Source organism: Myotis nattereri, assembly GCF_964212035.1.
Source record: "Myotis nattereri genome assembly, chromosome: 1".
In the NCBI taxonomy this organism is placed as follows: domain Eukaryota; kingdom Metazoa; phylum Chordata; class Mammalia; order Chiroptera; family Vespertilionidae; genus Myotis; species Myotis nattereri.
In genome coordinates, this window is record NC_138075.1 from 147,728,144 (window position 1) to 147,751,528 (window position 23,385).

At 41.0% G+C, this 23,385-nt stretch overlaps 1 protein-coding gene across 2 annotated transcripts in view; it reads right to left on the bottom strand.

Moving 5' to 3' along the window:
- CFI (complement factor I) overlaps window positions 1–23,385 on the bottom strand; it is a 39,587-nt gene that overhangs the window by 12,037 nt on the left and 4,165 nt on the right. The window contains exons 2-9 of one of the 2 annotated variants that reach the window (XM_081110466.1): window positions 15,204–15,483; window positions 12,339–12,492; window positions 8,529–8,710; window positions 7,578–7,691; window positions 7,264–7,374; window positions 6,271–6,294; window positions 5,828–5,875; window positions 849–884 (exon numbers count right to left, since the gene is read on the bottom strand). In XM_081110466.1, the coding sequence (XP_080966592.1) occupies window positions 849–884; window positions 5,828–5,875; window positions 6,271–6,294; window positions 7,264–7,374; window positions 7,578–7,691; window positions 8,529–8,710; window positions 12,339–12,492; window positions 15,204–15,483 (949 nt within the window). The remainder of the gene's footprint in view (window positions 1–848; window positions 885–5,827; window positions 5,876–6,270; window positions 6,295–7,263; window positions 7,375–7,577; window positions 7,692–8,528; window positions 8,711–12,338; window positions 12,493–15,203; window positions 15,484–23,385) is intronic. The other variant, XM_081110467.1, reaches the window with a different exon arrangement.

Sequence of the window (23,385 nt, forward strand, 5' to 3'; positions counted from 1 at the left end):
GCTTGGGCTTTGGGAAAAAGAGACACCTCATTCATTGTCTGTGGAACCAGCTTGGGTAGTATCAGAAAATTAATGTTATCTTGAGTAGAAAATAAAGGGCCTTTGTTGAAAATCCCTTCTGAGTAGCTGTAACTTTGAGATCTAAATTCTTGATTTATTGCCTGATTTGTTTCAATGTTCATTAATTTTGTAGCGTGGCAATTAGAAGGGAGTCTCGTGTGAACTTCAGTTTAATATATCCCTAAAATAGGGAGCTATTTTATTCCCAATTTGTATTTGAGGTTAAGTGACTCATCTAAGGTTATATAGCTAATAAATAACTGAGTCAGGATTTAATACAAGTCACTCTGACCTGAAAGCTCTTATGAATTTTCCAGGAACTTAATACTTAAATTTAATTTGGTTGATAGTGCACAACTGGCCAGAGCACAGATCTTCACAGACCTTCTAGTATCATGGTTTAAAACATTGAAAAATAATAGCTTGTTCAATCAAATCCATTATTTTTCTATTTCAAAATGTCCTGGGTCATACTTGAAATTTTGTTGTTTTCAGCAAAACTGACCTGACAAAGCTCAAAACAAATAGAAAAACTTTATGTAGGACCATAGTATTGTTTCACTTCAAAATTAGTCATATGCATTAATCAATTTTTAAAGCAGTTCTCAAGAAGTATTTATTAAAGAAAGGAGAGAAGTAATGCTATTTTTTCTACTTAAATTTAAACCAAAGGTAATTGTTGCTTGAGTTATTTATAGTACACACACACACACACACATACACACACTCGACATTAAAATTAAAATTAAACCAGTGCACCAATAGAAAAAACGGTAATGTTAACGTACCTGCATCCATATTAGCAGTCAAAATTTCTGTTTCTTCTATAATAAAACAAATTTTCAATGCTTAAAATTATGTTAATAGTAAAACTCAAATCATTACAATCATTAAACTTGGATAATAATTTTCTGTCTTAAAACTTGTCCTCCCTTTAAAAAGGACAGTACAAAATCCCCAAAGCACATCATCTCATTTCCTTTTTTTGGCTACATAATTCTGAAGGCTCAAAATGAACTGTGTAGAATTTGGCAGGCATAAACTTGAGGTGTCTGTTGATATAAGTGAATGGTGAAGATCATGGTGCTGCAGTTTCCTGCATTTAGAGCAAGCAAAATGCCCGGATCAGAGAAGGAAAGCTTCTCATTCAACTCTGCACTCACAAGGTCCTTACCTAGGTAGGGAGCTGTCACTGCCACTGACCGAAAGAGTCATTGAAAAGGCTCCTCTCCTTTTGTACATAATAAGGCACTTTTTTCAGTGGTCATGCAAACAATGATATTTCATTGGTTTCGGTGTCAGGCATGGTTAGTATCAGACATTGGGATGCAGAAGTCAAAAGCAAAAAATAAAACAGAGAGAAACCAAGATGGCGGCATAGGTAATCATCTATACTTGCTGCCTCTCACAACCACATCAAAATTACAACTAAATGGCAGAACAACTACCACCCAGAACCACGGGAAAGCTGGCTGAGTAGAAATTCTACAACTAGCAAGGTAAAGAAAGCACATTAAGACTGATAAGAGGTGCGGAGGCGTGGAAAGTGCTGGCACCTGGATGTTTTGTTCTTTAAAACGGGAGGGAGATATAAGCTCCTGCTTACTCTGAACTCCAGTTACGGGCGAGACTCTGGGGGACCCAGGCACATATGGGTAGAAACTGGACTGTGTGGCATTGGGACAGGAAAGTGAGGGCGGCTTACTCTTAGAGGTGCTTGCAGCTATCATTGTTCCTGCATGGGTGCTCAGGATGTGAAGAACCAGGGACTTCTCTGGTTCAGGGAAGCCATTGCTGTGTGCTCCGCCCTGGTGATTCCCAAGACCCCGCCCCACCCAATTTACAACCCCACCCAAGCTGTGTGCATCAGCTTTTGCATATGAATGGCCTGTCCTTTTGCCTAAAATAAACTGCAGCTGGGTCAGAGAGCCCAGAGATTCCAAAAGAAGGCCCACTACCTGGCAACAGCAGCGGCCTTGTTTCACAGCTGTGCCTCGTCTGGGCACTTCCAAACCCCATACAAAGAGGAGGAATCTGCAGATGTCTCTGTAGCTCCTGCTGGGAGGCCCCAGACAGTGGCTGACCTTACACCTCCTTGGAGATGATAACGGATTACAACTCTTCACATCCATAAGAGACACACTCAAGAGGCAGGCTCAGTGAGCACCAAAGCCCTACTGAAGCAAGTCCTGCCCCATAAGGGTGTCTCCTGTGCAACAGATCTTCCAGTGTAGACCAGCTGGTCATCACAGCCAATTGGCCTGGAGATCAATTCCTCCCACTGATACCAACAGCAATCAACGGTTAACTACAACAAGACTGTGCAAACAGCCCACAAAGGGGTGCACCAAGAGCATCTATCTCAGGTGACTGGGGAGGCTGAGCCACTGGGCCCTATAGGGCACCTACCACACAAGGCCACTCTATCAACTCAAGGAGACTTAGCAGCTACCCAGTACATAGAAACAAACACAAGGAAGCAGCCAAAATGTGGAGACAAAGAAGTCACAAATGAAAAATGGATGAAAGCAAAATACTGGATACAGAGTTCAAAACCACGATTATAAGGTTACTCAAGAATCTTCTAGAAACCTCTGAGAAATTTAGTGAGACCCTCAAGGATATGAAAAAGGATCAATCAGAAATTAAGCATACACTGACTGAAATAAAGAACAATATACAGAGATCCAACAGCAGACTAGAGGATCCCAAGAATCAAGTCAAAGATTTGAAATATGAAGAAGCAAAAAACACCCAACTGGAAAAGCAAAAAGAAAAAAGAATCCAAAAATATGAAGGTAGTGTAAGGAGCCTCTGGGACAACTTCAAGTGTATCAACATTCAAATTATGGGGGTGCCAGAAGAAGAGAGAGAGCAAGATGTTAAAAACATATTTGAAGAAATATTGACAGAAAACTTCCCCTACCTGGTGAAAGAAAAAAGTCCAGGAAGTGCAAAGAACCCCAAACAAGAGGAATCTAAGGAGGACCACAACAAGACACATCATAATTAAAATGCCAAGGGCTAAAGACAAAGAATCTTAAAAGCAGCAAGAGAAAAACAGTTAGTTACTTACAAGAGAGCACCCATACTACTGTCAGCTGATTTCTCAACAGAAACTTTGCAGGCCAGAAGGGAGTGGCAAGAAATATACAAAGTGCTGAATAGCAAGAACCTCCAACCAAGATTCCTCTACCCAGCAAAGCTATCATTTAGAATTGAAGGTCAGATAAAGAGCTTCACAGACAAGAAAAAGCTAAAGGAGTTCATCACCACCAAACAAGGATTATATGAAATGCTGAAGGGTATTCTCTAACAAGAGGAAGAAAAAGGTAAAGATAAAAATTATAAACAACAAAGTGACAACAAATACATATCTATCAATAAGTGAATCTAAAAATCAAGTGAATAAAAAATCTGAAGAACAGAATAAACTGGTGAATATAATAGAAGCAGGGGCATAGAAAGGGAATGGACTGACAATTCTCAGGGCGGGGGGTAAGGGGGTGTGGAGGGTGCGGGAAGAGATTGGACAAAAATCTTACACCTATGGAAGAGGACAATGGGGTGGGTAAGGGCATGGGGTGGGGTGGGTACCAGGTGAAGGGGAGCTATGGGGGGGGGGGAGGCGGAAAGAGGAACAACTGTAATAATCTGAACAATAAAGATTTATTTAAAAAAATAAAAATAAAATAAAATACAAAAAAATAAACAAAAAAGATTCTTCTTTCTTCCTTAGATTTTGCTTTAAGTTCTGTGGAATGATTTCATCTTATTCTGCTGCCCTTTTCGGTCACTCACAGGATCCTGATGTCTTTGACACGGGACCCAAAGGTGGATTCCCACCAACATGTGGCTCTATTTTGGATGAGGTTGCTTCCCAGAGGGCAGTGTTACTCTGCTGCAGCAATCCTGTGTCTTAGCCCTGGATTCCCCGAGTTCTTTTTAGAAAGGACATACATGTATCTGTTATGTCACACACATAGGTTATTTTCTGGGCAGAGAGAGAAAGAGAGAGAGAGAGAGAGAGAGAGAGAGAGAGAGAGAGAGTGAGAGAGAGAGTTCTCTGCTCGGAGCTTTCACAAAATCACTCTCATGAATCAAAGAGAAGTCTCAGCATTCATACTAACCTCTCAACAAAGGAAGATGGGGAAGTGCAGTGTAGCTGACGTGTACTAGATGTCAGAAGAGCAGCACGGAGCCTGACAGCACTAACCATCAGAAAAACAATCCATGACTTGGATTATATAGATGAAAGATTTCTATTCAGCAAAGCTCACTACAAGAAAACTCAACAGATGGGTAGCAGAATGGAAGAAGACATCTGCAATGTCTTCAACTGAAAAATGCATTAATATCTGGAATGCAAACCAACAAGAAAGAAGATTGCAATCCCGACATGAAATGAGGCAAAATATGTTAACTGGCAAAAGCAAAGATGAAAGAAAGAGAAGAAAAAACTCAAACAGCTGGCATGCCTATTAAAAGAGATTTAAAATTATTGGTTATTACACACTTTCAAATTAAACAGTGCCATATCGTCCGACAGTGTGAGGACAGCAAAATTAGAGAGCTGGGTATTGCTGAATGTTGGTGCGATTGAGGAGAATCCTTAAGCATGGCTGGGAGAGATGAGGACTGGACAGCTCTGTCGGAGAACACGCAGATGTGTACCTCGAGACCTCCGTTTCTTGCCAGATAGAGGTCTCAAAGAAGTCCTCCTACACACCCCTCAGGAGAGGCTATTCAGTGCAGACTGGGGGCTGCGAGTCCGTTACTGAGACGGCGGAGAGCAAATTACGAAAGACGAACACCACAGAGTTTCATGCAGCGTTCGAAGCAACAGACTCAATAGCCACAGAACAACATGGACAGATCTTGAAAACGGAATGCTTTGTGAAAAGAAGAAAAGGAAATATGAGATCTACGACAAAATGCTATATGAATTAAAAATGAATGCTCACAGAATAACCATGCACATTGGGTGAGAATGCATGTAAACAGACATTCATGTTAAATCCCATTAAAATGGTTGCTGTGGTGAATGAGAGTAAGCAACGGGGGCAAAAGAGAATAAATAAAACAAGAGTAGGGTCTTTCCTAGACCAGGGACAATCATGTGCGATGAGCTGAGGAGTATCATGAACTCATCTCTCTGCCCTGCGGTCTGAAGCTAGGTTGGAAGGAAGGGAAAGAGGGAGGGAAGAAGAAAGGGAATAATGAAGGCTGCTGGTGGTGGGAACAACAGCGGTCTCAGAAGCAAGATAACAAGAGAGGAGGAACACAAAAAAATAATTGAGTTTAGTCCCCAGGAATCTTAACAAATCCTGAGAGTGCGGCCAGGGGGTGGGGGGTGGGGTGGAGGGGGGGGCGGGGGGTGAACCGTGAACTTCTGGTAGTCATTCTATATGAATAAGAAAGAAAAGGGTGATCCTAAAGAACCAGATTGGGGAACTTCTGGATTATAAAATAATTAAGAAAACACTACCTATCATGCAAAGAGATATCTTTCCTCTGGTGGCAGTTTGGTCGGGAGCTGCCGGGTGTTGAGGGAAAGGTGAAAAAGAGGTTTTGAGGCAAAGGTGGCATGTGCGGGAGACGCCCTCTGTGGGTGGTTTTGGGCAGCAGGCTGTGGAGGGGTGTGAGAATGAGACTGAAAGTCTATCACACTATGAAAAACAGCCTCTGTGCCTAAACTAATACTAAAGCTGGGCTAGCGGTAACGCATGTTCATATCCTCCTCAGTTAAAATAGAAGATAGCAGTACCTTTGTTTCCTTCCAATTCTGTACCATCCCGACGTGCTAATAAAGTGCCTGAAAAAATAAAAAACAAGTAATGTACCACAGCAAAAGACACTTTTTAAAATATATATATATATTATTGATTTTTTTACAGAGAGGAAGGGAGAGGGATAGAGAGTTAGAAACATCGATGAGAGAGAAGCATCGATCAGCTGCCTCTTGCACACTCCCTACTGGGGATGTGCCCGCAACCAAGGTACATGCCCTTGATTGGAATTGAACCTGGGACCCTTCAGTCCGCAGGCTGATGCTCTATCCACTGAGCCAAACTGGTCAGGGCGACACTTTTTTATTTGAGAAAAATGCACACTGTAGCAATATACTATACATATATCACAAAAGTTATAATACTTCATTCTTATCTTCAATCCTGTAATATAAATTTTCTATTATAAAAATACATTTACCTTTTCTTTTAGGATGTCCAGCTCCTGAAAACAAACAGAAAACATCACTGTAGCAAAAAGATAATTTTCACTTGAATAAAATATACACAAAGCATTTTTATTTTAGACATTGTTTAAAAATTTAAATTTCTATTTACAAAAACATAAAAGTAGCCCTAGCCGGTTTGGCTCACTGAATAGAGCATTGGCCTGGGGACTGAAGAGTCCTGGGTTCGATTTCGGTCAAGGGCATGTACCTTGGTTGCAGGCACATCCCCAGTAGGGGATGTGCAGGAGGCAGTTGATCGATGCTTCTCTCTCATCGATGTTTCTAACTCTCTATCCCTCTCCCTTCCTCTCTGTAAAAAATCAATAAAATATATTTTTTAAAAAAACCAAAACATAAAAGTGGACCACAGTATGCCATCTTCCTTTGATTTTTAATACTGCATTACAAATGTTTCATCTTCCATTTAACACACCAATTTCACCACAGCAAGGAAATCATTTTAACTTGAGATTTAAAAAGAGATTTATACTTGACCTTCCTTAGAGGGGGAAAAAATTAGACCCTTTACAGAAACAGAAGTAACAATGACAGTTGACTATATATTTTTTTAACAGATTCAAGAAATTGATAAGAAGAGTAAGCATTATGTTGTAATCATTCCCTTGTAGGGGATTTTTAAACATGTATTATATAGTGTTCTTTGACCTTAAACTTTAGAGTTTTGAATCAGGAGGAGAAGGAGGAAAGAGAGGGAATAGGGAAGAAGGGGGAAGAGGAAGAGAAGAAACAAAAAAATTATTATATGGAAAGAGTGAACTCAAATAGCTTCAGAAAAAGATGAATACTGTATGATCTCATACCGTGAATCTAAAAAATCCAAACTCATTGCACAGAGATTCAACTTGTGGTTACCAGAGAAGGGGTAGAAGAGGGAGAACTGGGTGAAGATGATCAAAAGGTACAATTTAGTTATATCTATTCATAACTACAAAAACTTATATTACCTTTACAACCAATTTCATCATCTCCTGTAATGCAGTCCACCTCACCATTGCACTTATGCTGTTTTGGAATACAAACACCTGATTTACAAAGGAAACTTCCACCTTGGCACCCTATGCAAACATAAATAGAAGAGATTTGGTTTTCTTTATTTATTCTTAAAATTGAATGAGGTGGAATCTTAATTCAAACACATTAATTCTACAAAGACATTTTTAAACAGTTGGGAAAATGTACACTTTTTTAGTCGACAAAAAGTTCTTTTTTAGTTAGAAGGATGCATTTTGGGGGATTTAAAGGCTAAATTGATCTCTACCTTTACAGCACAGCTCATCGCTTTGGTCTCCACAGTCATTGACACCATCACAGGCCTTATTTTGAGGAATGAGTTTCTCATTCACACACTGAAAGAAGTCATTTGTTGAAGAAACTGTAAAGTAAGAATTGTCTTTGTGAAATTTTTTTGTGGAGTTGTGGGTGACATGCTACTTACAATTTTGGAATAATGGGGACATGAAGATAAAGTCAGGCATTAAATAAAAATAAATATAAAATGTATCAGTAGCATCAACATCGTCTATATTAATAAGGAAAATAAATACCAAAACTGGCATATGAAGGCCCTGCCGTTATCTCTGAAAACCAATACTTCCTGTGTAGGTCTGTATTTGCTGAGATTGGGGCCAGGGTTCAGGAATCAGGAGCACTTGCTGATACTGGCAAACATTAGTCCTCATCTTTCTTTTCATACTACTACATTCATCCTCACCCTCAAGTTAATTTACATTTGGTGGTACATTTTTAGCACCATTGAAGGCTTTGGCCTTTAACACCATATACTAGTATACAACTAAAATATTCCCATGTCAGGATGAAGGAGAAAGAGTGGCCTGGAAATTGAAACATGGATGCGGTCACAAATATTTTAAAGGAATGTGTATTGGCTGAACATCCCAAAGGAGATCCTGAGGTTTCTTCTGATGTTTGATGGACTTGTGCTTGCTGTGTTAACCTTAATTCAGATGTTCAAGGAAGCAAAGGGGAGTCAAGAAACTCTGCTTCCCATATAGAAACTTGGACAGAATGAATATTTGAGTGGCAAAAAGGTACAACAAGGGAAGAACACCAATTTAGGTTCATTCCAAAACATGATTTTGCCTCTGTGACTGGTGACTGGGTATCCATCATTTGTTTGTTTCTTACAGGCTTGGTTTGAAATAAATAACCTTGAAGAAAGGAAAAACATCAGGCAAAACACTCTACCAACCTGCATCCCGTGTGTAGCACACCACACCAGCTACACCCCGGGGACTGTGAGTTTTTCTCTTAGTAAAAGTACATTCAGTCAAGCTGGACTCGAATCCTTGACAATGCACCTGCAAACATTCAGTGGCCCTAGTATGGAGATCTTCAGGAAAATGAAAGCTTCCTTGAATATCATGAGCTCCTCTGCAAATAGAATAAATGAAACATTAGGGTAAAGTAATGAATACTTTGCATTTATAACCTTACTCTAGCAGCGGTTCTCAACCTGTGGGTCGCGACCCCTTTGGCGGTCGAACGAACCATTCACAGGGGTTGCCTAAGACCATCCTGCATATCAGATATTTACATTATGATTCATAACAGTAGCAACATTACAGTGATGAAGTAGCAACAAAAATAATTTTATGGTTGGGTCACAACATGAGGAACTGTATTTAAAGGGCCAGAAGGTTGAGAACAACTGCTAGAGGAAAGGGAATAGAGTTTTTTCTACATATGAGAAATAGCTTGGACAAGATGCGTAAAAGCATCAGCATCTTCACCTGTAAATGGGAATATAACTATCTCACCAAGTTTTGTAAAGATTAACTATAAAAATCCACTTAAACTGACTAGCCAGGTTTCTAAACATGGCAAGCACTCAGCAAAGACTGGTTTCCTCTCCTGTTTCTTGTTAAGGAGGATGGCTTCTTCTTCCTCACCCTTGATGTTCCTTCCAACTTGAATTGTGCCATTCTTGACCTCTCTCCATCTTCAATTCCTCTGCACTCCAGGAAAGGGAATGGATTAATTTGATCAGGGAATTTTGGAAATATAAATCAGGCAAGGTGAGCCCAGCTTTTCCATTTGGTGGGCAGGCGGGGTGGGCCTTTTTGCCTGCCCCATGCTGGAAGGCTTACCATGTTGGCCCCATTGTTGCCTAGAATTTGGGAGGTTAAATTGGGTTAATTTTAGCAGGTCCATTTTGCCTTTACACCAAGCTGCACAATTAATCTTTAACAGTATTAAGGTGATATTTTGGCATCTATATGCCATTTCTTGGACTTCTCAATTTGTTCAAAATTTGTGTGGGCAGGAGGCTATATATCCTAGAGGTGATGATTTACAGTGAACTATTCCAGGACAGTCAACTGCTCTCTACTTCTCTTTAGAAGCAGATGAGAAAAATGGATATAAAAAATAATGTTGAGCAGCCTGGCTAATGTGGTTCAGTGGTTGAGCATTGACCTATGAACCAGAAGGTCATAGCTCAAATGCCGCTCAGGGCACATGCCCAGGTTGCGGGCTCGATACCTAGTACGGGTCATGCAGGAGGCATCTGATCAATGATTCTCTCTCATTGTTGATGTTTCTATCTCTCTCTCCCTCTCCCTTCCTCTCTGAAATCAATAAAAATATATTTTAAAAAAAGGTACTTCAGGCAAATACTAGCATAAACAAAACTAAAGCAGCAATGGCAACATAAATATCAGATAAATTAGCATAAAAGGCAAAACAAAGAGAACAAGGCGGGTATTTTTAATTATTTCAGATCCATAATGAGGTAACAGTAGTCATAAAACTGTGCCAAACAGTATCATAATATGAGAACAAATGGGAGCTCTTTGGGGTAACCTGACAGGTGAATAATTTGAAAAAGCTTTCAACCTAAAACTATCTAAAAATATTAGATAAACTGTAATAAACGCCTACAATGGGCTCTCAAGGAAGTGAGGGAAATACCCACTGGCTCAAATCAGAGAAGTCTGGCAGTTAGCTTATGCAAAATATGATAAGAACAAAATAGTGAGAGATCAAAGACTAAGTTTATGATTAGGTTGAATCACAGGTTGTGGGTCACAAACTGTTGAAAATCACAAATACCCTGTCACTCAATTTAATGATAAGAGACTCTCATTGAGGAACGATTAACAGATACAGTTGAGGAGGAAGAAAATGGAATCCAGATTTACGGAGTGAGATGCAAGAAGTAAGAAAAACCAAGAAGTTGGTAAAATCAAGTCAATCTGAGTAAGCACTGACTGAACAACAACAATAATAATAATTGCTTATTCTATGATAATAGCAATTAACTTCAAGGACGTATTAAAATAAGGTGGAACTAAATACTGGAAACTTGCTAGGGTAATGCCATTCTTTGTATTATTCCCGATGAAGGTGAGGCCTTGCTAAGTCAAGGATTCACAGTGTTAATGTAAGATAGACACTGAAGGAATAGAAATAGAATGTATAATTTCCAAATCACATGGAGGAAAGACAGGGGAAGATTAAAAAAGCAACAACTTTATTAACCTAATAGATGTTAGTAAAAGAAGAAATAAGAGCACAGAAAAGGCAGGATAAATAATAAGCCCAAAATAAGATAAGAAAAATAAATTTAATAATGTAAATAATCACAACAGTATAAATGGACTCTTCAGATAGTGATTGTCATGTTCTGTTAAAAAAAAAAATCTAGATATATGCTGTTTGTAAGGGACATACTTAAAATATAAAGACACAGAAAACTTATAAGTGGGAAATGATTAGAAGAAGGCAGTTACAAGCCTGCTTATTCTAATGAATAACATATCCTATATAATAAAAGCCTAATATGCAAATTGACCAAATGGCAGAATGACCAGTGGAACAATTGGTTGCTATGATGCAAACTGACTACCAGGGGGCAGATGCTCAACACAGGAGCTGCCCTCAGCCCACAGGACCCAGGCCAGCCAAGGCGGGTGCCAGAGGAGCCCCCAATCACCCCACCGGTAGACCTGCAGAAGAAGGCGACCAGCGAGGGTGGTGGGGGGTGGGGCCGGCAAGCAGGTGGTGCCAGGCTGGCCAAGGTGGGTGCCAGCGGGGCCCCCCCTCACCTCACCAGGCACCCCACAGATGGGCCCTGATCACCAGCCAGGCCTAGGGACCCTACTTTGCATGAATTTCATGCACCAGGCCTCTAGTCTATTATATAGAACCCTGCACATGAAGTATTTAAAATATATTTGGCACAAATCAAGTCTCAACAAATATTTAAACAATTGTCATTAGATAGAGACATTCTCTGACTACAATATAATTAAATAGAAAATCAATAACAAAAAGCTAACTAAAAGCAAACTATTCATTAGGAAAGGAAAATAACTTCTAAATTATGCATGGGTCAGAGATTAAATCATATTGAAAATTAGAAAATGCTTTGAACTCAACAATAAGTAAAATACAACTATGGAGGCCAATGGCATGCAGATGAAACATTAGTTAGGGCAAAATGTGTACCTTAAATGCCTATCTTAGAAAAAGGAAACATTGAAAATTGATGAGTTAAATATTTAACTCAAGGAATTAGAAAAATTACATACAGAAAAGAAGATAGAGCCAAACATAATAGCAGCAAAAGTTAATGACGTTGAAAATAAAGAAACGGGACAATTTACAAATATAAAAATAAAAAACATTAATCAAATAGACAAATCTATGCAAAGTTGATCAAGAAAAAAGGAAGAATGCATAAATAAATAATATTAAGTATGGAAAGTAGACACCAAATAGATGAGGAGAGACAGACAGTAATAAATGTTTGCAGCTCTTCAAATCAGGGAAGAATTTATATCCAGATACTTTAACAAACTTCCAGTTGCTCTGTGCTCAGCAGTGTTCTAAGAGCTAGTCCATTAGGAGCACATTTAATCCGTCTAACAATGCTGGATTGAGGCAGGCAGTCCATATTCTCAGGTTGCATATGAGGAAGTTGTGTCAGGTAATCAAAAAACAAATAGTTGGAACAAGAAAATCAACTCTGAGAAAATCCCCTGACACAGGCACTCACTGTTTGAATCCAAGGTCGAGGCAGGCCACGTTGGCCTGTGTTATGCTCCAGCTGTCATTACATATGAACATTTTCTCATCTTGGTCTACAAGTTTTACTTCAACAATTCCCTCTGAATCTCTATTGCCATGCTTCAAGGAAATGTTAAATTGTCCTAAAATAAAACCAAAAGAATGTACAACGTTTAGGCATTCACTTTTCTCCTCTTGATGAAAAGCCTTTAAATAACAAAATACATAATTTCAAATTAACTTTAAACACCATGAAGATTTAACAAGGAATGGTAAGCAATCATTTTATGAGGGCTTATTATGTGTCACTGGCTGTGCTACACAGTTCTTTAGAATATTACAAAATCCCCACATCAATCCTATGAAGATTAGGCCGATTTATCCCCATTTTTAGACACGAGGAACCTAAGTTCCTCCATTTTTATACATGAAGTTAGCTTATTTACTCAAGTAGTGAAGTCAGGAATCTGAACCTACTATGTCAGCGATTTTCAACTGGTGTGCTGCAAGAATTTGTAAAACATGCAATACCTGACTATTTAGTCAGGGGCACTGACCTCTTCTTTTCCCTTAGTCAAATAAAAAAAGTGACCACAGCCAACACAACAGCTGTCTGGTGTAAATGAGTCAAAAATATAGCTATTTTTTCTGTCAGATAGACAAAAATTTTACTTTTTTGTGTGCCGCAGAATTTCATAATTAGTTTATGTGTGCCATGAGATGGAAAGGGTTGAAAAATCACTGTACTATATTGAGCTCACTCCAAAGTCCATGCTCTTAAAAGTACACCAAACAAATAATGAAAATGTAAGCCAGGTTTGTAAACTCCCATATATTTAAAGTCTTTAATGGTTCAAGAGAACAAAAGTCTGACACTGACAAAATCTCTACTATTGCTTTCCTGATTTCCAACAATAGTAGAGATGGGCTCAAATAATGAGCTTTATTTCTCCTTTTCCACAGTACTTCAGCATTTTAACCCAGCACCACAAAAATATCTAGGTGACTGCAAACTGGTGTATATCATGATGCCTTTAAAAAGAATGTTTTCTTGTGTGGCTGTAAGAAGGCGGTCTAGTGATATATATATACATTTTGCATGTAGCTGTCCAATTTTCCAAACACCATTTATTGAATAGACTATATTTAGTCCATTGTATGTTTTTGCCTCCTTTGTTAAATATTAATTGACTATACAGGTGTGGATTTAGTTCTGGGCTCTCTATTCTGTTCCATTGATCTATATGTCTGTATTTGTACCAGTACCATGCTGTTTTGATTACTATGGCCTTATAGTATAGTTTGATATCAGGTAGCATGATTCTTCCAACTTATTCTTCTTTATCAAGATTGGTGTTGCTATTTAGGATCTTTGGTGGGTCCATATAAATTTTTGAAATATTTGTTCTAGTTCTGTGAAATACACCATTGGTATCTTGATAGGAATTGTGTTGAATCTGTAGATGGCTTTGGGTAGAATGGACATTTTAATGATGCTAATTCTTCCTACCCATGAACACATTTTGCAACAGAATGGATGGACCTAGAGAACATTATGCTAAGTGCAATAAGCCAGTCGGAAAAAGACAAGTACCATATGATTTCACGCATATGTGGAATTTAATGAACAAACTGAACTACCAAGCAAAATAGAGACAGACTCACAGAGAGCAAGCAGACAGGAATTACTATTATTCACATCTCGCAGATGTGGAAACTGGGGCCCTGAGAGGTCACATAATTGGGGCTTGGAGGGGCTTGTAGTTAAATCTGTCTGACAGTGAGATTCCTAATCTTAATTACTCCACTAATCTACATATTAGCATCCCAGCCTTCTTACCACATTAGGCACCTGGATGTAGACAAGCTCTCTGTTCTGAGGTGTCAAGTGTGAGAGGTTGGAGTATGTCCTAGGTCAGCAGTGGCCTGAGCTCCCCTTGGATCAGGGCTGGTGGGGTTGGGGCCAGAGGCTGGTGGGATGAATGCTGGAAGAAATGACGGGCTGGAGGTCCAGAGGGGAGCTCCATATCAGTACCAATCTCATGTAAAGACTTTTTCACTGGGTTCTGAACCAAGTCAATGACCTTTTAGGTGGGGACAGTTCTGAAGGGCTGGGCAACAAAGCATTGCAGGAGCATTAAGGGGAAGACTGGCCTCGAGTCCTTGGGCTATGGACCCAAGTTCTGGCTACATTCTGATTTCTTTAGTTATCACCCCAATTGTTATTGAGACTAGAGAGAATTTTGAATTGTCATTATAACATTTAGTAGGAAAAGTTTTTTCTGATAGAAAGTATGGTAGACAATTTTTAAAAAAAAAAAAATCTTTTTTTTTTTTTTTTTTTTTTTTTTTTTTTTTTTTTTACAGAGAGGAAGGGAGAGGGATAGAGAGTTAGAAACATCAATGAGAGAGAAACATCGATCAGCTGCCTCCTGCACACCTCCTACTGGGGATGTGCCCGCAACCAAGGTACATGCCCTTGACTGGAATCAAACCCGGGACCCTTTAGTCCGCAGGCTGACGCTCTATCCACTGAGCCAAACAGGTTAGGGCAACAATTTCTTTCTTATATCATAGAATAAACTAGGCTTTTCCTGCCCAGGCTGGTGTTTCTCAGTGATTAGAGTTTGGGCCCGTGCACCAAAGAGTGTCAGGTTCGATTCAGGGTCAAGGGCACATAGTCTGGATCACAGGGATCCCCAGCCCCTCTAGGGCAGAGTGTGGGAGGCAACCAATCGATGTGTCTCTCTCACATCCGATGTTTCTCTGTCTCTCCCTTTTACTTTCTCTAAAAATCAATGGGAAAAATATCCTTGGGTGAGAATTAACAACAACAAAACTAGGCTTTTCCTACCTGTTGCTGTACATGCTCCACTGTTTAAAAACTTTGCCTCTGGATAAAGACATTCGTAACTCTTTTGCTGGCAGTAAGTCTGGAAGCTTCTCCCGTTGGTTGAACACACTGTGGTGCCATTCTTTGGGCACTGGTAAGGGAGTTTACAGATGCATTTCCCCTTGAGGCACCTCTGCCATGGATGGCAGAAGACTTTATGGCAGAAGAGATGTGTGTATTTTTCAATTAAGCACTTTCTGTCCACCAGATCCTCCTGAGATGTGTCGGATGCTAAGCTTACCTATAAAACACAAATTAAACATTAACAACAAACCAAAATCTTCTTTTTTGAAGATGAATAAGTGAAGAAAAGGAACAAAACAGACTCACTTACCCCATAGTACAAGGGGGATGTGGTCTGGCTGTTTCCAGAATTAGAGAAGCCCAGCTTCTAGTGCAACTTGGGCACTTACAGTTGCCCTCATGAATGTGAGTTTCCTCATCTATAAAATGGGGATGAGCTCTTCTATTTTGCAAGGTTATTACAAAGATTAGAAATATGCATATAATGCTTGACAGGTAGTAGGCATGAAATCAATGGGAGCTATTATTATCCTAAAGCCAGCATAACATTCTGCCTTTGAAGAAATCAACAAATCTCATCAGTCATGTTAAGGAGGAAGAAATTTGATGCTAAATACAGTCTTACTAGTGGCCTGGTGCACAGATTCATGCTCATTGAAAGGAAATTAATTAGAAGAAATATTTTAATATCACTATTCGCCCTTTCTCTATAATAGAAGTATCAACCAAATTAACTATCAACAATGACACACATGCAATTGGCACCAGCAAGAGCTTTATATGTATCATGTATGCACAAGTCAACTTAGCCTTTTATATGTATAGAATAAGCTTGCTTAGTTAGACCTGCTTTCTGGTTTAGCTAAACTTCTTCCAGCCCAGTGAAGCACCCCAACTTCTCTTTCAGGTCATTGTCAGCAATACAGCAGTAAATATCAACATGAAGCAGATTATTATTGTAGATCACGCAGGGAGAACAAAGGGTAAAATATTTTACTGCAGCAGTGTTTGACTATATTCTGTGCAGTGAGAAAACCTGAAGTCATTCTCAAGTTCCACCATTTCTTACTTCTTGTCATTCGGGTCAAGTTTCCAAACTTTCTAAATCTCCGTTTTCCAGCTAATGAAAAGAAAATAGGATTCTATTGAGTCTCCTATCTACCTACTCCAGGACTTCCGTGAGGATCAAATGAGATGAGGCACGGGAAAATGCTTCACAGACATTTGGTTAAAGTGTAAAACGTTTGCACCTGGCTATAAAGTAAGTTATGTTCCTGGGCTAAAGAAACAACAAGGAGGCTAGTCGCTAGAGAGAGGAACCCGGGTGTTGCTATGTGACGTCATTGCCTGGCGCCCACAGCCACTGTTTCTGGGCTGGGCTAGGCTGTAGGCCGCATTTTGTGCCATGGGGTCTCAGCAGCATTGACTGCGATTTGGTGGGCTGTCGCTCTGGGATGGTGATGGGGCCTGTGTCCCACATTGCTTTGTCGGCACCAGATCTGCAGTGCTGTTTCTTGTAAATGGCCAGTGCGTGTCACAACAGCTCCTCATTGAGCGTCTGCCCCCTGGTGGTCAGTACATGTCATAGTGACCGGTTGGACAGTCAGAGGGGCACTTAGCATATTAGCCTTTTGTATATATAGATGGGAATGAATTGATGAGTGAAATTGATCGTTTCTATTAATAAATGCAAAACTACCTATAAAACTCCTACTGTGTGCAAAATCCTTCTCAGATGAACATGGCATGGATTCTGTCTTCTAAGTGGAAGAGAGTCTTTCAAGGGGGATTTTAAAAGGCCTCATGGAGGTGGTAGCAGGTGAGCAAGGGGAGGAAGAACAGGTGCTAGCAGAGGGCTGGTGCCAGCAAAGCCCAGGAGGGATGGTGCAGACTGTATTTAGGGAATTGTGAGCAGTCCCAGCTGATGGGCATGCAGTGGTGTGTGTGTGTATGTGTGCTTCAGATGGGTGGTCATTAGGAAATTGGGGAGGAAGAGGCAGTAGGAGTGAGAGTGAGAAAGTTTGGAAAGACACTTGAGCAAGCAAAAGCAATGGGATTGGACAACTTATTGCATGTAGTGGTGGAGGATGGTCCTAGGTTTTGAGGTTGAGTGATAGTAAGGATGTATAATGACAGTAATCAAAATAGATATTAAGTTAAATTAGAGCACTATGAATTTTTAAAAAAATAAAGGTTCATTTATTCTTTTAAAAAATTTGTTCTTATTGCTTTTTTTTTTTGAGAGAGAGAGAGAGAGGAGAGAGAGAGAGAGAGAGAGAGAGAGAGAGAGAAGTAGAGGGAGAGAGAGAAACATTGATCAACTGCCTTCTGCACATCCCCTACTGAGGAGCAACCCAGGCATGTGCCATGACCAAGAATCGAATCTACTGAGCAGCACCGGTTGGGCAGTACTGTGAATTTGGTTTGAGACCTGTTGAGTCTGAGGTGCCTGAAGGACACGTATCTGGAGATATTATGTAGGAAGAGATAATGTGTGCCTGAAGCTTAGAAGACAGATTATTAGCTCATTTATCAATTAATTCAATAAATGAGTTAGTAAGCATCACCCTGTGCCGCAGGCCAGGAGAATAAATGTGCTGGTCCTACCAGCACACTAACCTGGATGAGGAAGCTCTGATCCATGTGGGCCAGGTGCCTTTAGGACAGTGTTCCAGGCCCCTGGCTGACCAGGAGACTTGGCAACATTTCCTGGAAGACCTGATGTCTGGGTTGAGTTCTGAGGGCGCTGAGGAGGAGGCTGCTGGCAGAGGGGTGGTGGGTAGGCACTCCAGGCAGGACTGGGAGAAAGAACAGTGCGCTTGAGGCTGGAGAGTAGAGTGAGAGGTGGTGGGGAGATAAGAGCAGGTCCTGAGGCAGTCACCGAGGGGCTTTAAGCTGGGAAGCAAATTTGCATTTGAGGAAAATCTCTCTGGAGATGGATCAGAGAGGGAAAAAGCCAATTAGACCTGCAGGAATCCAGAGAAATATGATGAGGGCTGGGAACAGGCCAACTGGGCCAAAAGTCAGTTGTGGAAAGCCAGTGTTCTTTCTATGCCTTAGTCACCCCCTCTAGAGATGGGTGCTCTGTCCTCTAGTCTCCCCAGCCCCCAGCAACTCAAACCCCCTCTCCTCTCAGTGCCCTCCAGCTGTGGTCATAGCAAGCTGGTGCAGAAACAAAGCAAACCATCTTTAAGTGTTATTATGAAGACAAATAAAAACTAGTTGATTAAAGCCATGCAAAATTTTGTATAAGTCGTGCAAGTCATCTTACCTAATGTGCTTTTCAATAAACTATATTAAATAGCCATAGAAACAAGAAAATTGGACAAATAGGTCATTCAATACACAGTCTTTTGAAACACTAACCTCGAATGAAATCTACCTGTTACACACTTTCCTTTTCTTTTTTTAAAAAATTATATTTTATTGATTTTTTTACAGAGAGGAAGGGAGAGGGATAGAGAGTTAGAAACATCGATGGGAGAGAAATATCTGCTGCCTCCGGCACACTCCCTACTGGGGATGTGCCCGCAACCAAGGTACATGCCCTTGACTGGAATCGAACCTGGGACCCTTCAGTCTGCTGGCCGACGCTCTACCCACTGAGCCAAACTGGTCAGGGCTACACACTTTTCATGGTTCCAGGTACCACTTAGTAGAGTTGAAATTTTATGGTTACTTATCTCCTACAGCAGAGACTGTCACTCTTATATGTATCACCCTTTTATTGAAGCAGTGGTATTTTAGTTGGGTGCAAAAAGAAATCAACTTGATTTCCCCTTTATCCCTTTAGATCTTTCTGAGGTCTCATTTTTCCTTGATGTTTTGGATAGAAACTTGGACAAGTGCCATAACTTTTCAGTCACCCTTAGATTAGAGCAAAAACAAAAAGTTAAAAGACTGTTTGTCCCAGGAACAATAATATAACAACAATTACAATGCCCAGCTCCGTGTAACCATTGAAACGCTAACCTTCATTTTAGTTGAAAGCTTCTCCCTTTCTCCTCGCTGAGACTCATGTTAGGGGCTGATGGGCCTGATATTGATGGAGGGAGTGGTGAAAAACTCACAAAGACAGAACATGGAAGAAAATTTACATTTACGGAGCTGAGGATGTGGGGAAAGCCAGAGACTTTTTGCTTCCCTTGCTCAGTGTGTCTAATGTTGCAGAGAGCTTCTGAGGATGAAGACTGAAAAAAGGCCACTGAATTGGACGAGCAAAGGTCATCAGGATCCGTCAAGGAAATAGTTAGTTGAGTGGTAGAGGCAGAAACCAAATCTTGGTGAGTTGAGGCCAGAATGGGAAGTGAAGAAATGGAAGCAGAGTATAGGCTAACGCTTTTCATTCGTCCTGTGCTTAGACATGGGAGACTGAACACAGGCTTTAAAAAACAAATCTCTGCCAGTTCCAATAAAATGAGAATAAAATATTTTTTTAAAAAAGACATAACCAATCAATCTAAAGAAAATGGGAGAGTACTGCAGACTTCAGATGTTATCAAAATGTTGGAAGCTAGAAAGCAGACAGGTTGGTTGGTTGTAAGGGGTTTAGCAGACCTGAGAAACGGAAACCCACGCATAACAAGGGAAGGCCAAAAGAAGGAAGCAAATTCATCCCAGAAAAGCTTAGAAATTAGAGCAGTGAGTACCTCTGAAGAAGATGAAGCAGCTAAAACACCAGGGGATCGGTTAAAAGGATTGGTTGTGTGAACATGTTATTAAGGAATAATTTGAAACTGGTTGTCACTGGACAGGGAGAACCAGGAGCGAGCAGCAGTATGATAGAGGGGTCTTTTATAGAACAAGCAAAGGTAATTGATTGGTGATATTATCTGACTGATCAGTATCTGTGCACAATGAATTGTTAAACATTTTCAATGTCATCATGGTTTTAAGCTTTGTGGTATTATTTGCCTTTGTAAACTATACATATAAATTAATTTGATAAAAGTAATTAAAATGAAAAAGAATGTTATACTTTCAGTAGAGAAAAGATTAGGCTTTGAAGGAGAGAAAAATGCATGGCATGGCATAAAAGGACACGAAGGAAAGAGATTTTTGTTGTCAAGATAGAAGAGATTTCATCATGATTATAGGCTAACGTTGGGAATCTAACAGAATGGGAAAGATTGAAAGTTTAAGAAGGGGGTGCAAAATTGTTGAAATAAGGTTGAGGAGGGGGATATGAAATATGTAATCAGAGCACGGTGGAGAAGATTGCCTTAGAAATTAATCAATTTCCTGTTCTTACAATTTCTTATTATAGGTTGGAATCAATTTTATGATAATATCATTTTAAACTTCAGTTTGATGGTAATGACTGACACCAACACAGTGACTGTTGACAATTGCAATACTAAAAGAGACATAGAAATTATTGTGGGGCAATTGCTGGGGACAGTAAGAGTAAGGGTTATTTACACACAGTATAAAACATGTTGAAAATAGGCTTTAACTCTAAAGGGACTGGGTCAGTCACTCGTGTCTGTGAGTCCTCAATGTCCAGAGAAATAGGCTGGTGATATTTGAAGAAGTTATTAAAGGGATTCATAAATGCATTTGTACACTTTGCCTGAAGACAGAAATAAACTATGCCTCATGCATTTATGTATACTATCTTTCCAAAGTATGTAGACCAAGCATGTCAAACTCGAGGCTCACAGACTGCATGCGGCCTGCAATGAATATTTCTGTGGCCCAGCCAATATAATGGTATGTAAGAAACGTTTTAATAAAAAATTTTAAACTTAATTTTCACAATATCCTGTTACACATAATCTACACTAATAAAAGAGAAAACATGGTAATTGGCGTACGACCGCTACCCTTCCCATTGGCTAATCAGCGAGATATGCAAATTAACTGACAGCCAAGATGGCGACTGGCAGCCAGGCAGCTTAAACTGAACATGAGGCTTGCTTGCTTCAGTGACAGCGGACTCCAACGTTCCCCGCCTGCCGCTCCAGGCCTCTGAGCCTGCAGTTTGAAACATAGTAACATATAGAAGCTAAAAAAACCTCCAGAAACCTGCTTTCAGTGAGCCGGGATCTCAGAGCTGGAGTCAGAGCTGGAGTTATACATTGTTTTGATTACCTACTTTCAGCAGCGGAGGCCTAAGAGCTGGAGCCTCAGAGCTAAAGCTGGCCCAGAATTTAAAAAAAAGAAAGAAAAAAAGGAGCAGTTGGGAGCTTCCGTCACCTGCCAGCCTGAAAACAGCCCTCAGCCCCTCACCCAGACTGGCCAGGCACCCCAGTGGGGACCCCCACCCTGAAGGGTGTTTGACCAGCTGCAAACAGCCATCATCCCCTCATCCAGGCTGGCCAGGCACCCCAGTGGAGACCCCCACCCTGATCCAGGAGAACCTTCAGGGCAAACCAGCCAGCCCCCACCCATGCACCAGGCCTCTATTCTATATAGTAAAAGGGTAATATGCCTCACAGCACTGGGATCAGTGGAGCTGAGAGGCCTCCCAGCACTGGGATCAGTGTGACAGGGGGCAGTGCCCAAACCCCCTGATCGCCCTGCAGCTCTGTGTGTGACAGGGGGTGGGGCCACAACCTCCCTATCCGCCCTGCTCTGTTCCTGACAGGGGAAGGTGCCCCAACCTCCTGATCAGCCCTGCTCTGTGCCTGATACGGGGGGGCGGGGGGGGGGGAGCTCCCCAACCTCTGATCTCCCTGCGGCTCTGTGTGTGACAGGGTTGCGGCACCCCAACCGCCCCCACCCCCTCACGGGCCCTGCTCTGTGTGTGATGGGGTAGAGCCATAACCTCCCCATCAGCCCTGCCCTGAGTGTGAGAGTGGTGGCGTCCCAACCACCTGATCCGCCCTGCTCTGTGGGTGATAGAGGGCGGTGCCCCAACCCCCTGATCTGCCCTGCTCTGTGTGTGACAGGGGGCGGTGCCCCAACTCCCCTATCGGCCCTACTCTCTGAGTGACAGGAGGCAGCGCCCCAACCCCCTGATTGGCCCTGCTCTGTGCGTGACAGGGGGTGGCGCCACAACCTCCCCATCGACCCTGCCTTGAGTGTGACAGGGGGCAGTGCCCCAACCCCCCAATCGGCCCTACCCTGAGCATGACTGGGGGTGGCATCACAACCTCCCAATCTGCCCTGCTCTGTGCATGATGGGGGGCGGTGCCCCAACTCCCCAATTGGCCCTGCTCTGAGCCCAACCAGGGGCTGCACCTAGGGATTGGGCCTGCCCTCTGCCACCCAGGAGCAGGCCTAAGCCAGCAGGTCCTTATCTCCCGAAGTGTCCCAGACTGCGAGAGGGCACAGGCCAGGCTGAGGGACCCCCGCATCCCCCCAAGTGCACAAATTTTTGTGCACCGGGCCTCTTGTGATTAATAATGAACTACAACGTTTGCTAATGACTGATTACTATAATCATGTTGCATTCATTTTTCTTAGGCGTCTTACGCACACGTGCACCATTTCACTCCACTAATACTAGCAGCAAGTATTTTAGCAGCCAATTGCCACATCATTAGTCTTGTACTGACTTGTTTGGTGTGCACAACAGGAAATATTTCGCTTCTGGAGAATAAAAAAATAGGTTTCTTTGCATTATGCTTATTAATTTGTGCAGTTATTGAGTGTCTGGTAAGTTACTGTTCAAGAAAAAATATTAATTTTTATTAAAATGTTCTATTATGTTAACAATTACTCATTTATTTCAGCCCTTGATATTCAGCATGTCTCTATCGAAATAAACCTACTTTTCTATGATAATTGAAGCTTTTGTTTTTTTGCGGCCCACATAAACTTAAATCTTGTTTAATTGGCCCGTGTTAGCCTTTGAGTTTGACATGCTTGATGTAGATGCTATTAAGATTAGTAAGTAGCAGAATTATTTAAATCATCAGTGATTTAACTGTGTCACTTCCATCCCACAATAACAGACAGTAAAATAACAACTACTATTATGTGTGTAGTTGATGGTATAAGATGGGGTGGTAGATCTAAGTGTTTTTTTAATGTTTATATTTGTTGTAAACATTAATACTGTTTACAAAATTTTATTTTACTCCACTTCCAGGCAAATGAGAAGATTACATTTTCTTCTTGAGATATGGTGGTGACACGCTTTGGCTAATAAGATATAAGCTGAAGTAACCTG